The sequence below is a fragment of the Puntigrus tetrazona genome, chromosome 19 (genome assembly GCF_018831695.1).
Source record: "Puntigrus tetrazona isolate hp1 chromosome 19, ASM1883169v1, whole genome shotgun sequence".
Taxonomy (NCBI): Eukaryota; Metazoa; Chordata; class Actinopteri; order Cypriniformes; family Cyprinidae; genus Puntigrus; species Puntigrus tetrazona.
In genome coordinates this window covers 2,904,149-2,916,415 of record NC_056717.1, presented here as the reverse complement: position 1 = coordinate 2,916,415, position 12,267 = coordinate 2,904,149, and the positions used below count along the sequence as shown (strand labels likewise).

General features: G+C 38.7%; 1 protein-coding gene across 2 annotated transcripts in view; it reads right to left on the bottom strand.

Annotated features, from left to right (window-relative positions):
- Positions 1-1,706: 1,706 nt before the first annotated feature.
- Positions 1,707-12,267, bottom strand: part of hivep3a (HIVEP zinc finger 3a) — a 20,166-nt gene continuing 9,605 nt past the window's right edge. For both annotated transcript variants that reach the window (XM_043217777.1, XM_043217778.1), the window contains exons 4-7: positions 8,200-8,375; positions 7,826-7,927; positions 6,059-6,720; positions 1,707-4,150 (exon numbers count right to left, since the gene is read on the bottom strand). In XM_043217777.1, coding sequence (XP_043073712.1) covers positions 3,614-4,150; positions 6,059-6,720; positions 7,826-7,927; positions 8,200-8,375 — 1,477 coding nt within the window. In that variant the 3' untranslated portion in view covers positions 1,707-3,613. The remainder of the gene's footprint in view (positions 4,151-6,058; positions 6,721-7,825; positions 7,928-8,199; positions 8,376-12,267) is intronic.

The window sequence follows — 12,267 nt, the reverse complement described above, 5'->3', positions numbered from 1 at the left end:
CACACAGACACAGACACACACACACACACGCGCGCACACACACACACACACACACACACACACACACACACACACACACACACACACACACACACACACACAGAGACACACACATATACACACACACACACTCACAGAGACACACACAGACACACACACACACAGACACACAGACACAGACACACACACACACACACACACACACACACACACACAGACAGTCCAGTTCCGTTTCCTGTACATTCCTCTGGAGTGAGCTGTGACCTGCATCACAGTTAAGAATGTAAACAGCATTGATGATCTAAGGTCTGGAACTCAGGCTTCATGAGGGCTGCACTGAATAAACCCTCGCTTGTCTTATTAAAACACCTGCATATTTTAAATAAACATCAGTAAACCTCTGCCAGTACTGACACCTAGCCAGACGTGTAACAATGTTGCTGTGGAAACCGGCGGTCCACTTTGGCGCCAGTCGAGTACATATATATATATATATATAATGTAAAAATTAAATAAAAAATATTATTTACAAAAAATCTATGTATTTTTTCTTCAAAATAATGGAATGTTATTAAAATGATCCATAAATCAAAATATTGTAATTTTTAAATGTGCATTATATAACCTATTTCATGCACACACACAACATTTTTTTTTTTGGCCATCTTAGTGAAAATATTGTTTTGAGTGATTTTCAGTCAGGCCAATGATATTGTCTAGAAGCCAACCCTTACTTACCCATCACAGAAACCTGTTCACAAGACTATAGAAATATATCGAAAACTATTGAGTACCGCTAAGCTGTCCTGACTAGTGGGTATTTCACAATATAAGTGAGGACATGTCGTCCTAAGAGGTAACCTATAATGTAAATAACACGCGCGCCACACACACACACACACACACACACACACACACACACATATTTTATGTAACTTGTCTATTTTAGCGCAATTACAGCGACATCTAGTGGCAAGATGAGAGTATACGTCAGCATTCAAGGTACCTTTTAAAAATAAATGTTACTGAAGAATGAGTAAAAAAAATATTTTATTAGTGAAGTAAAAGGCCTGATACTCAATATCAAAATCAATAAGTATATATTATCAAAAAAGGATTTTAAACAAAAAAAAATTTACCAAAAAAACATTTCCTGTAAACACAGTTCATGGAGTTCAGTGTGGGTTTATATTTTTTCACTTGATATACAACAGCTATAGCATAAATTTTACTGTTTGAAGTAAAAAAAAAATAAATTTATAAAAAAATAAAAAAAATAAATATATATATATATATATATATATATATATATATATATATATATATATATATATATATATATATATATATATATACACACTAAGTACTAAGTGTTACATACTAAGTATTTAAAACGATTACAGAATATCCCTTCAAACAACTATGGAGTCATTCATCGTCAAGGACACAGATTGTCCAGAAGGGGGCGATATTTCCCCTCAATCTATCCCTCAAAGCACACAACAACACGGTGTTGAAGTGGGTTTAAAGTAGCCCAAGCACGAGGTGAAGCGTACAGTCCTGCAGGTTAACACGACCCGCTCGCCTCTGCTGGAAGAGAACGGGGTTTAACAAAACAGGAGTCTTCTTAATAATCAAACCTTAATGAATGCGTTAACTAACAGAATAATAAACAGTCCGAGATGCAATCATGACAGAACACGGGGACGTTTTGTGCATAGTTTATCGAATAAAATAAACAGGTAAAGCAACAACAGACCGTTGAAACCGTGTCAATTCATGTTACTCTTATATTTCTGATAATACTTTGTCCTGTCTGAAAGATTACATCACAACAGGAGGAACACCGCACGGACATCTTCCCACACCGAAATAATCAACACCACGAGAACAACTGAAGCACCGGCCAGAGCTGCTCGTCTTCTGCGCGCGGTCTGGCCTGTTTACCGGAAACGCGTGAGTTTGACTGCTGGCCAAAAAACAGCCTACCGACCATCACGTACGACAAAGAAAAACAGATGCCGCGATGCCATAGCATATAGTATAAATGCATATAAAAACATACATTTGTACAGTAGGATTTCTAATAATAGATATATTTTGTTCGGTGACGAGTGGAATTTTTTTTTATTTTTTTGTTAATGCTTCCATGCTGTAACACAATAAAAATGTGAAATGGATTTTATTGGCACCTCGTATATATATTTATTATTTTATTAAATATATGTAATAAAATGTGTTCATTTTACACCTCGTAACACACACACACACAGAGATGCGCGCGTGCGTGGTAGGTCTACGTAAAATGCGGACTGCAGACAGGAAAATATACATAGATCAGGAAGGTAATGTATCTACACATCTACATAACTAGCTTGAACCGAGCAAAACTATTCAGCGAAGCTCAGTCCAACGACTTGAACCGCGGTCTGAGGCGTTTTCTCCGCTTCCTAAAATCTGGCGGGCCCCAGAAAGAAGCACAGCTCACTCAGAAACGAAAGCTCTGTCGTCGCTTACCCACACAAACCAGCGCGTCAGGAAGAATGATTTCGCACGAGGAATAGGCTTTGAAAACTTTAAATGTGTTTTTAATATATTTAAAATCTAATTGTGAAAAGTGTTGATCGTCGCATTAGTCTTATTCAGCCGGCGTTGGGCGATCAAAAGTAGTTTGACCAATAGCGTGCAGGCTCTGTACGTAATCAACCTATCAGGGCATGCGAGAAGGCGGGGTCTAAAGATGGACGAAGCCACGCCAGCGTGTGTAAATATAGTCTATGAAACCTAGTCTCAGGAAAAAAGGTACAAAAGCCGTCAGCGGGGTGATACCCTTTCAAATAGTACACATTTGTACCTTATTTGGCTTTGGCTTTAAAAAAGTTTGATTTCTTAACGCTGTAAATGTTTCAAAAAAACTGCGCATCATAACCTGGTTATGCAAAACAAGCTCAAGAACGGTTTATGAATTGGTTTATTGCTGTTTTGTATTTTTCATCTTTGTACTGCATCTGCAAATGGTTATTCGCGAGTGTTTTTAAGAGGGCACTATTCAGAGGAAGTGAACAGCGAACGCCTCTGATTGGAAAACTGAAATCTGCTGCAATATGAGCAGATCTAAATATAATGCCAAAATCAACACTTTTCCTTCATTTTCAGATTACGACCATAATATATTTAGTTTAATTGTGTTTTGGCCACCTTATCATTTTGGGCTTTTTTGGTTGCATTTTGCCCCAAGCTCCCATTAACGTTTTTTTTTTCTCGATAGCCCACTTTAAACATTCTACTAGCATCAAGTAACTTTGTAGCTACATGTCAACTAGCAGTCGTTAGCAGACCGTCTCTTCTAACGCTTTATTCTGAACATACTACATACTATCGGAAAGTACATGTCCACTTCTTCTACTAACCCTAAACCTGCCCTAACCGTCTGCTAAGAGAGTTAGTAGACATGTGGTTGCGAATTAATCATAATTAGTTGACATGTAGTTAAACTGCACTGTCAAAATAAAGCCTAGCGAATACCAAAAGCTATTGTGTTGAAAGAGCAAAACTAACGCGCAGGTTTGAGGTGATGCACAACAGCGTTCTCATTTCCGGCTGAACTTGTCCTTCAACACTTCGCATCCATGGATGTTCTCGACGAGTCCACCGGCGGAGCTTTCTTGGGACTTCTAGAATGCTTTCTGTTGTTTCTTTGAGAGATGCTCTTCCAGGTGGTCATGGGCACGCCGGGGACCTCCCTCTTCTTTGACACGACTCCCTTGATCTGCTCCTCGTCTTCGTCGCTCGTGGAGCACCCCTCCACCGCAGGCTCCGTGAACACTATCAGCTGGTTCCTGCGGTGAGGTACCTGGCCCGGCGGACTCCCGTCGGCCCCCTTCTCCTTCGTCAGCAGGGTGACGGTCATCTGGGCCACGCTGTGGTTCAGGGATGCGCTCCGGAGCAGCATGTTGGAGCGCGGCTGCACCATCTGGATGCCGCCGATGGGGATGGTGAGGCTGGTCATCACCTGGGGCTGCGAGTGGAGGGGCAGGTGACTCAACACACGCTGGCCCTCCCTGGGCTGCGTGTTCCTGGAGAGACGCCCCTGAGCCGGAGGCCAGGACTGGCTCGTGCTGCTCCTTCTCTGAGGACTGTGCGTCTTCTCCTTGGGAGGAGCCAGAAAGACATTTTTTTTAGTGAAAATCACCACGAGCACTAGCGCAGTCATCTTTATTCTAGGCGAAGCGCTGTATTTCTAAACCGTGTGGTGAGTTTAAGGCTAAAGATAGTCCTGGTTCATCCCGAATGTGTATTTCAGACAGTAGATGGTAAACAGACGTGTCTATTTAAGTTCATCCGTCAGTTCATGGGTTAGTATCTTGGGTTTTGGCTTCAATTGTTTGTAGAGACCGGCGGCCTGGCTTCTATTTCTAATAAAAGTGTGACTCTAGAATAACACACGGTGTGCTTTTGGAATCAGGATATTTGTTTTGGATGTTTATCTTGGATATATTTGTCTGTCTTGTTTTCATACTAATTACATTTTGTGTGCTAATAAAAACATTTCCATAAAAGGACTTAAACTGAGACAAAAAGATGCATCTACATATTTAGCTATTAAGACTATAAATACCCAGTTTACTTATTATTGAAATAAAACCCTTTTTATATATATATATATATATATATATATATAAAATATATATATATATATATAAAATATAATAATATATATATATATATATATATATAAAAAAAATATATATATATATATATATACACACACACACATATATAAATATGTGTGTGTGTACATGTTATAATATATATTCTGATAGTAAAACTATAACATTATTTTATTATTTTCATTTTAGTTCATTGACATAACGCTGAATTAAATAAAATATAATTGTCAGATAACTTAAATTTGCAATAAATAAATAAATAAATATTCCCTTCTTAGCTGTTCGTTTAAAAAAGCATGCAGTAAATTAGTTAGATTACTAAAACAATAACGGATAAACAAGGGGAAAAGCCTACGTATGGTGAGTTTCAGTTCATTTTTGTGATATGCTTAATTTTTTTCACAAAGGAAACTCGAATAGCAAAAAGGAACGTCTTATCTCTTTTCTTTATTTTATAAAAACACGTTTTGTTTTCATTGTGAGTGCACACAAATAAAAGCAGACATTTGTACAGTGATGCATTATTATTTAGACAATAAATGTTTGATTTTGCTGGTAAGGACACAGGTGATCACACACACACACACACATATATATTTATATCAGTTCCAGCACTGCTAACTTGACCGCACTGTTGGTACTTTATCAAATTAAAATACAGTTAAGCAAACATGCCTCTGTGTCACCGCTGGAATGCAGTTGAAGTGCAAAGCCTTTCATTTACATAATAAATAATACTTCGGCTTTCAGATACATTAAATCGCAAATATGAAAATATTATGGAATATATGTATTTGTGCCGAATAAAAGTGGCAGGATACACCAGCCCAAAGCTGCATTTCACATATAGTTTAGTGTGCGGTTTAGTTTTCTGCTTTTAATTTTGAATTCATCTTTTCCAAAAGACAAAACATTAATGCAAAGTAAAAAGATGATTTATAATTTAACAATATATCAATATACTTTAGACATAAGCCAACATGTTACTTAATATCTCTATAAAATACAGTTGTACGTATCTATAAATAAGACAATTTTAAGACTTTAATGCATACTGTCTTTTTAAAATACGCATCACATTTTCTGCTATGTACTATCATAATAATAATAATAAGACTAGCAGGTATGTGTTTTGCACATCGACACTCTGGCCTCAAGCAAAAATGCTATTTAAACAAAACTGTTTTCGTTTTTTTGGTCTCTCTTTCTTTCTGAGACAAGCTAAACACAACGGGTTTAAACTGGAAACCACGATTTCAGATTAGATGCGTTTTAAATAAATGGCATCATTCATAAGTGCTGTTTTTTAAGCAGTGTTTATTACGGCGACTTGGCGCGGAGACCATAAGCCAAAAGCAGAACAAAACCCATGGCATAAAGACACTTACCAGTTTGGTCTTGAGATGTAGTCTGGTGGGTGAGGCTTTTGTTGGCTCTCTGGGTTTATCGGCTTGGTACTGAATAGTCACGCTGGCCCCGACGGTCAGTGCAAGTGGACAGCCGGGAGACGCGGGTTGTATGGGGGACAGGGCTCTAATGGGGGACACGCGTCTCTCTGGGAAAGACGAGTCCGGGCGGTTTGAGGGAGACGAGGAGGACAGGCAGGAGGCCGGAGAGAGACTGGGTCTCGGCGAGGGACAGCGTAGAGGGGACAAGTCCCGTCCGGGAGACTGCGGTAAAGCAGGGGACATCTGCAGGCCGGGGGACAGGCTGCGGATGGGGGACGAGCACTTCCCCGCGGCCGGCTGGAGGTGCGGAAGGGTCACGATGGACTTGCTGGTCTTAGGAGACGAGGCTTCTCCGTAGTGGCTCGGCTTGCGGGGGCTCATGCTGACAGGAGCTTTGGGATGCTGCTCCCAGCCTGGGTTTGACAGGCCAGAGACGCCGGCGGAGCCGTGAGGGCCCCGGGACAGAGACGACGAGGAGGAGCACGACGCTCGCTCGTCACCTTCATCGTTGTCTTCAGGCTCGTCCCCATCCGTCTCCTCTGCGTCTGAGAACTGGTGCTCCTCCACCAGCTCCGTCTCCAGGAGATGCTTATCGCCGTCACCTACAGCACAGCACAAAGACATAAACATCCCTCACGGTACTTTGGTGTCGTGTTAAAAACGAAACAGATCGAAGATTACATGATGGTAATAAAAGTCATAATATTAAAGGAAAAGTCGAATTCCCAAAGCCATCCCCCAAATTAAAATGTTCCCACCCCAAAGCCATCCTAAGTGTGCATGACTTTCAGACAAACGTTTTGATGCTTCGTAAATTGTTGATATCCGTCGTGAAGCTAACACATGTCTTCAGAAGCAGACCGAAATATAACTTACGGCAGCGGCTGTATGCGTGAGAGCGACGTTCTTGGCTGACCTCTGACCTCTGACTCCACGTATGATGAAAATGAATTAAGTTGAAAATGGATTTCACTATATGAACGAGTGAAGCTTATGTCATTAATCCTACGTGGAGTCAGAGGTCAGACTCTCCTGTGAATGTGCTTAGAGCCGTTAACGGAAGTCAGTGATTTGACTTATTTTAAAACTAAAAATATTCGTTTTATGACTGATATTAAGACAATAAATACACAAACTATTAAGACGTCGCTCTTGTAATTTCGACTTTATTTTTAAAATATTTTGACTTTATTCACCTAACTTTTTTTTTATAATTAAACTCAAAATCTTGAAATATTACAACTTTAATCTTGTTATTTATTTTTTATTTTATTTGTATTTTTTACAGGGCACTAAAATGCTTTCATAATATTTAAATCACCCATCACAACAATCTACCGTATTTACAGACACTATAATACATTATTATTTGTAATTAAACTATTTAGTTTTATTTTTGATCAAAGTGACTGCCAGTGGTTTAATGCTTTCAACCGGCTGTACTATACTAAGGAGCTCAACGACGTTGTATAAATTATACATATGTGAGCTACAAAAGTTTGGGTCAGTAAGGTTTTTTCTTTCTATTAAAAATTTCTGGTTTTACTTTACTTTTGGTCAAATAAATGCAGATTATATTGCATAACTTGTCGATACAAATGATGAATCGCAATATATTATAAATATAAATCGCATATAAACTAATTAATTAGAGTTTGAAGCCTGAAGCCAGAATGTTTTTTTTTTTTCTGTTTTGTTTTCTCTCACCTCCCTCATCTGTCTCAAGCTCACACTGGACCGGTCCTGGAGCGGTTCCCTCTGGACATCTCTTCCCGTGAGCCTTTGACTTCATATGTTTAGTTAGATTCCCTGAGGGAAGCCGTTTCATCAGGAGAACACAAAAGAAAACACGAGATGTATTTATATCACGTGCGTCCCTGGGAGAGCGCAGGTGTAGACTTAACCACAGAACTGGTGATATTATATCATCTATTATAAATCTTACCGAAACAACAAGACAGGGCAAACTGCTTTTAGTTGCACACTAACATATAGATGAGTTTATATCGACTTGCCTAATTGATGCATGTTTGTTAGTAATATTAATGAAGAGTAATGTGGGCAGACATGGCATGCGGTACCTTTGGTTTTGAAGGCGAAGTTGCAGTGCTGGCAGACGTAAGGCCGAGCGTCCGTGTGCAGTCGTATGTGTTTGCGCAGCATGCTGGGTTTCTTACAGCGTATTCCGCACTCTTCACATACATATCGGCCCCTGCCACGGCCCCGGACATACACGTACTCCTCACTCGACCTGTAGCTGGAAAACACAACGCAAGAAATATGGCTTCAAAAGCTTTGGAATGTAATACGCAAGCGGTACGGACCACTTTGACTTATTTTCTATGCCCTCTGGGAACCCGCTAAAAAATATTGGCATGCTTTTTAAAAGACCTAACAATATAGGAGTTTGAATTGCACGCAAGGTTTAAGACTGCATCTTAATTCCAATTCAGTTAAACTGCTGAAATTTAAAAGAAATGCTGTTAGATTTTTTTAGAAGTGAAGCTGAAGCTTTAATGCATGCATGGTGAAAATGTCACCGCTGAATCGCTGACAAGCATTTACAACAAATTAAAATATACTTTAATGTCATTTCTATATATATTTGTAAATACAGATTTATAATGAAGTAAGTTTAAGTGTAATATCAGCACACTACAGTTCGCACGCGCTTTCCTATTTAAAAAACTTTAAACCCCGACAAAATTGTATTAAAACAGTGTTTTAAAATGTACTTCAAAACAATAGATCAATAATAAAAACATCTTTTTTTTTTTTTTTTCACTCTTCGAGATCTGAAGTACACTGCAAGCGCACAATCAATACAATTAAGCACGCTTGATGCATTTCGAGGGAATACACTTGGGTTTGGTAATTAAATAACAGAAGCTGAACTTGAAAGTGCGCTGTTCTTCGTATTCCTACCCTATCTTCATTTTGCAGGAATAGCAGGAGTGGCACGCCAGCATGCGATTTCAAATGTTTTGCATGAACCAACCGTTCAAAAGTGCGCGACCAAGCGATGGGCAAGCGATGTTTATTTAACGTTAAACAAACAGAATGTAACAGAAAAACAGCACATGTAGGTTGACGTTGAAGCTGTAAGTCCTCAACATCACCTGGGCTGGAATACGCACATAAAGAGGGCTATACATTGATCTCGCAGGTCGGCGTGGGAGATCTGATCTCCAGTCCGTGGCACCTGCATGCTACGCTTTTAAAGGTGCTGCTAAACAGCTTGATATGCTTGGCACGGTCCCTCTTTCAGACACCAGGCGTGCATATATATCCATACACACCCTCCGCCTACCCACACACACACACACACACACACACACACACACACGGGTAGTCTGGCTGGGTATCCACCCTGTTTGTGTCCAGAAAGTCCCAAAACGGGGCCTCCACTTGACCTCAAACAGAGCTCCATTTATAATGTCAAGAACTAGGGCCCCCCTCCCTTCCCAGCCCTTCGCCACCACCCCGGCTCAAACATGGGGCTCTTGCAATGCCGCTCTGTGCCCAGAGTCCGGCCGTCTGTGCCAATCCAAACAGCTGAGAGGGGGGAACCCTGGACCCGACCAGATGCTCACATCCAATAACACGAGCGCAAATCAAGAACTGCGTGCCAGCTTTCTTAAAAATAACAATTCTGGGGGGCTTAGTGTTTTAGCTTTAGACTGCGCAGCTAAGCAACCGACTACTGTTTTTCACACGGTAAGAATTTAAATAACGTTAATGTCATTTCAAACGTACACTACTGTACAAGCGTTTGGGATAAGTATGTTTTTAAAGTCTCTTATTCTCATCAAGGCTGCATTTATTTGAGCAAAAATACAATAAAACCGTAACACTGTAATGGTTTTCTATTTTAATTATTATTTTCTTGTTTTTTTTCAAAAATCATTCTATTATGCCGATTTAATGTCAATGTTGGAAACTGCTGTCCTGCCTAATATTTATATTTATTTATTTATTCAGTCTGTGATACTTTTTTTTTTTACAGGATTCTTCGATACGAAAAATCATGATTCGATTTTGAAATTCGATTTTTAAGCATCATTCGCGTTTGCAGGGTTAAGTCATCAACTTAAATTCAATACTTAACGCCTAGAGAAAGAGCCTTGATCTAGTCACGGGATGTTAAAAAACTATTATAATAAATCATGATGCGTTTTAAATGGAGATAAACTGTGCAGAAACCACATAATTAACCTCCACCTGAAATGCAAACTAAATCCGTTTTCTACACTTTCACGCAAAATGACTCTCCTCATACATCAACTTAAGCCTCAGAGCTCCCCTTTTAATATTCTCAAACCGCCTTAACCACCTTTGGCCTTTTCATCCTGAAAGGACAGAAGTGTGTCCTGAACGCTACCCAGAGACTATACTTGCGTGGCAGAAGAGCACAGCCAAATTATGAGTCAATTTCATGGCTGCTGTGAAGAGTATGTTGTGTGTTACAAGTGCCATCGTTCCTCAGAAACACCACAGATGGTTGTTTCTTGGAAGACGTGTGCCTGTAAACTGATCTCAGTCACGACGGACTATATAACCTTGAAGACGTGTATGATTCTTTTGTAGTTCATATAAGGCTTGAAGCCAGAGTTCGAAGTCATAGCTCAGATTATTTTATTATATAGATTTCTTTTTCATTAAAAAGAAGCACTTACTCTAAAGAACATCCCTTGGATTCTTTAAAGCACGGAGCGTGCGTCGGTTTATATGCATATGCTAAAGGTACAGTATTTGAAATGAGCGTGCCATAAATTTCATCATTACGCACATTTTTCGCGCGCCTTGTTGTTTGATGTACTCATTTTTTTTTGTTGTTGCAATAATTCATTTGTCCACAAGGTCCACGACGCCATAGTTTCACAGCCAACAGCTCTTGGTTACAAGATACTGGTTTAAATCAGTACAACAACATTTTTGACAGTCATAACTTTTCTAGTGTGCAGTTGCTAATCATATGGAGTATACTATGAATTATACAAGTTTGCATCGTTTTTTACACATACCCTTACGAAAGTGTGCCATTAGTTCACTTCCTAACTAAGACAGGAAAGTATGCTTTCAGTCTGCTTTTCACGTACCTCTAATAAATTAGCTTTATGTACTTTCCGAAATACACTTAATATGACATTTAGACATTTTTTACTAAGTCTAAAGCGAACAAGAAACCAAAAACTACAAATGATTCCACATGTGATAAAACGTTGATTGTGTTAGTATTTATCGACTCCATCTACGCCATTCTGAATGCAATTATTTTTTCTGAATTTGCTTAAAATGTTGTCAATTCCTTTCTTTTTTTTATTTATGAAATGTAACCACATTCAAGTGTTTATGAAAAAGAATGCATGGTGCTAGAATAAAATGTTATCGTTTACAAGCAGATACCCCGTTCTTTTCTTTTGATGTATTTTCAGATTTATAACAAAATTATATACAAATTAATAAATAGGCCATAGTAGTATACTTAAAGTATGATGTAAAGTTTATGAGTATTATGAGACTGCAAAGTGCTACAAGTATATAATTATTAAACTAATCGGTATACCATTAAGTTTAGTGTAGTTGCACTTGCAGTACAAACTAAAAACTAGCAAAGATTACTACAGTTATACTTGAAGTATACTTAAAAGTGTGCTTTTATATACTAGAAAGTGGGCAAATTTAGTCCCAAGGAGTATTGAAATAGTGCACTTACAAGTATACTCCTATTACATTGATATTTGTATACTTCCTGCAGCCACATACTACATACTACGACTGTTCTCACAAAAATAACATTGCTAAAGTATATTTATTTATTTAATTATTATTTTTTTCGTTTTAGTACGCTTGGGTGTGTACGGGAAGCCTGTTTTTGCCACTGCATAAAAAAAAAAAGGTTATTGCAACTTTTTATTTAGTTTATTTAGTGTCAGTATAGTGAGATCTAAAGTCGCAACTGAAAGTTATGAAGTGAGAATTGCAAAATATATTTTATTAATTATAAACATAATTACTTTTTTTTATCGAGTGGTGGAAACAGGCTGTTGCTTTAGAATTGAGATATCAAGGGATGAAACAGAATAACAACTCATTTCCAGGAAACAACGACAGATGCCCATGCTGATGAGCATTTGTGCTAGAGAGTT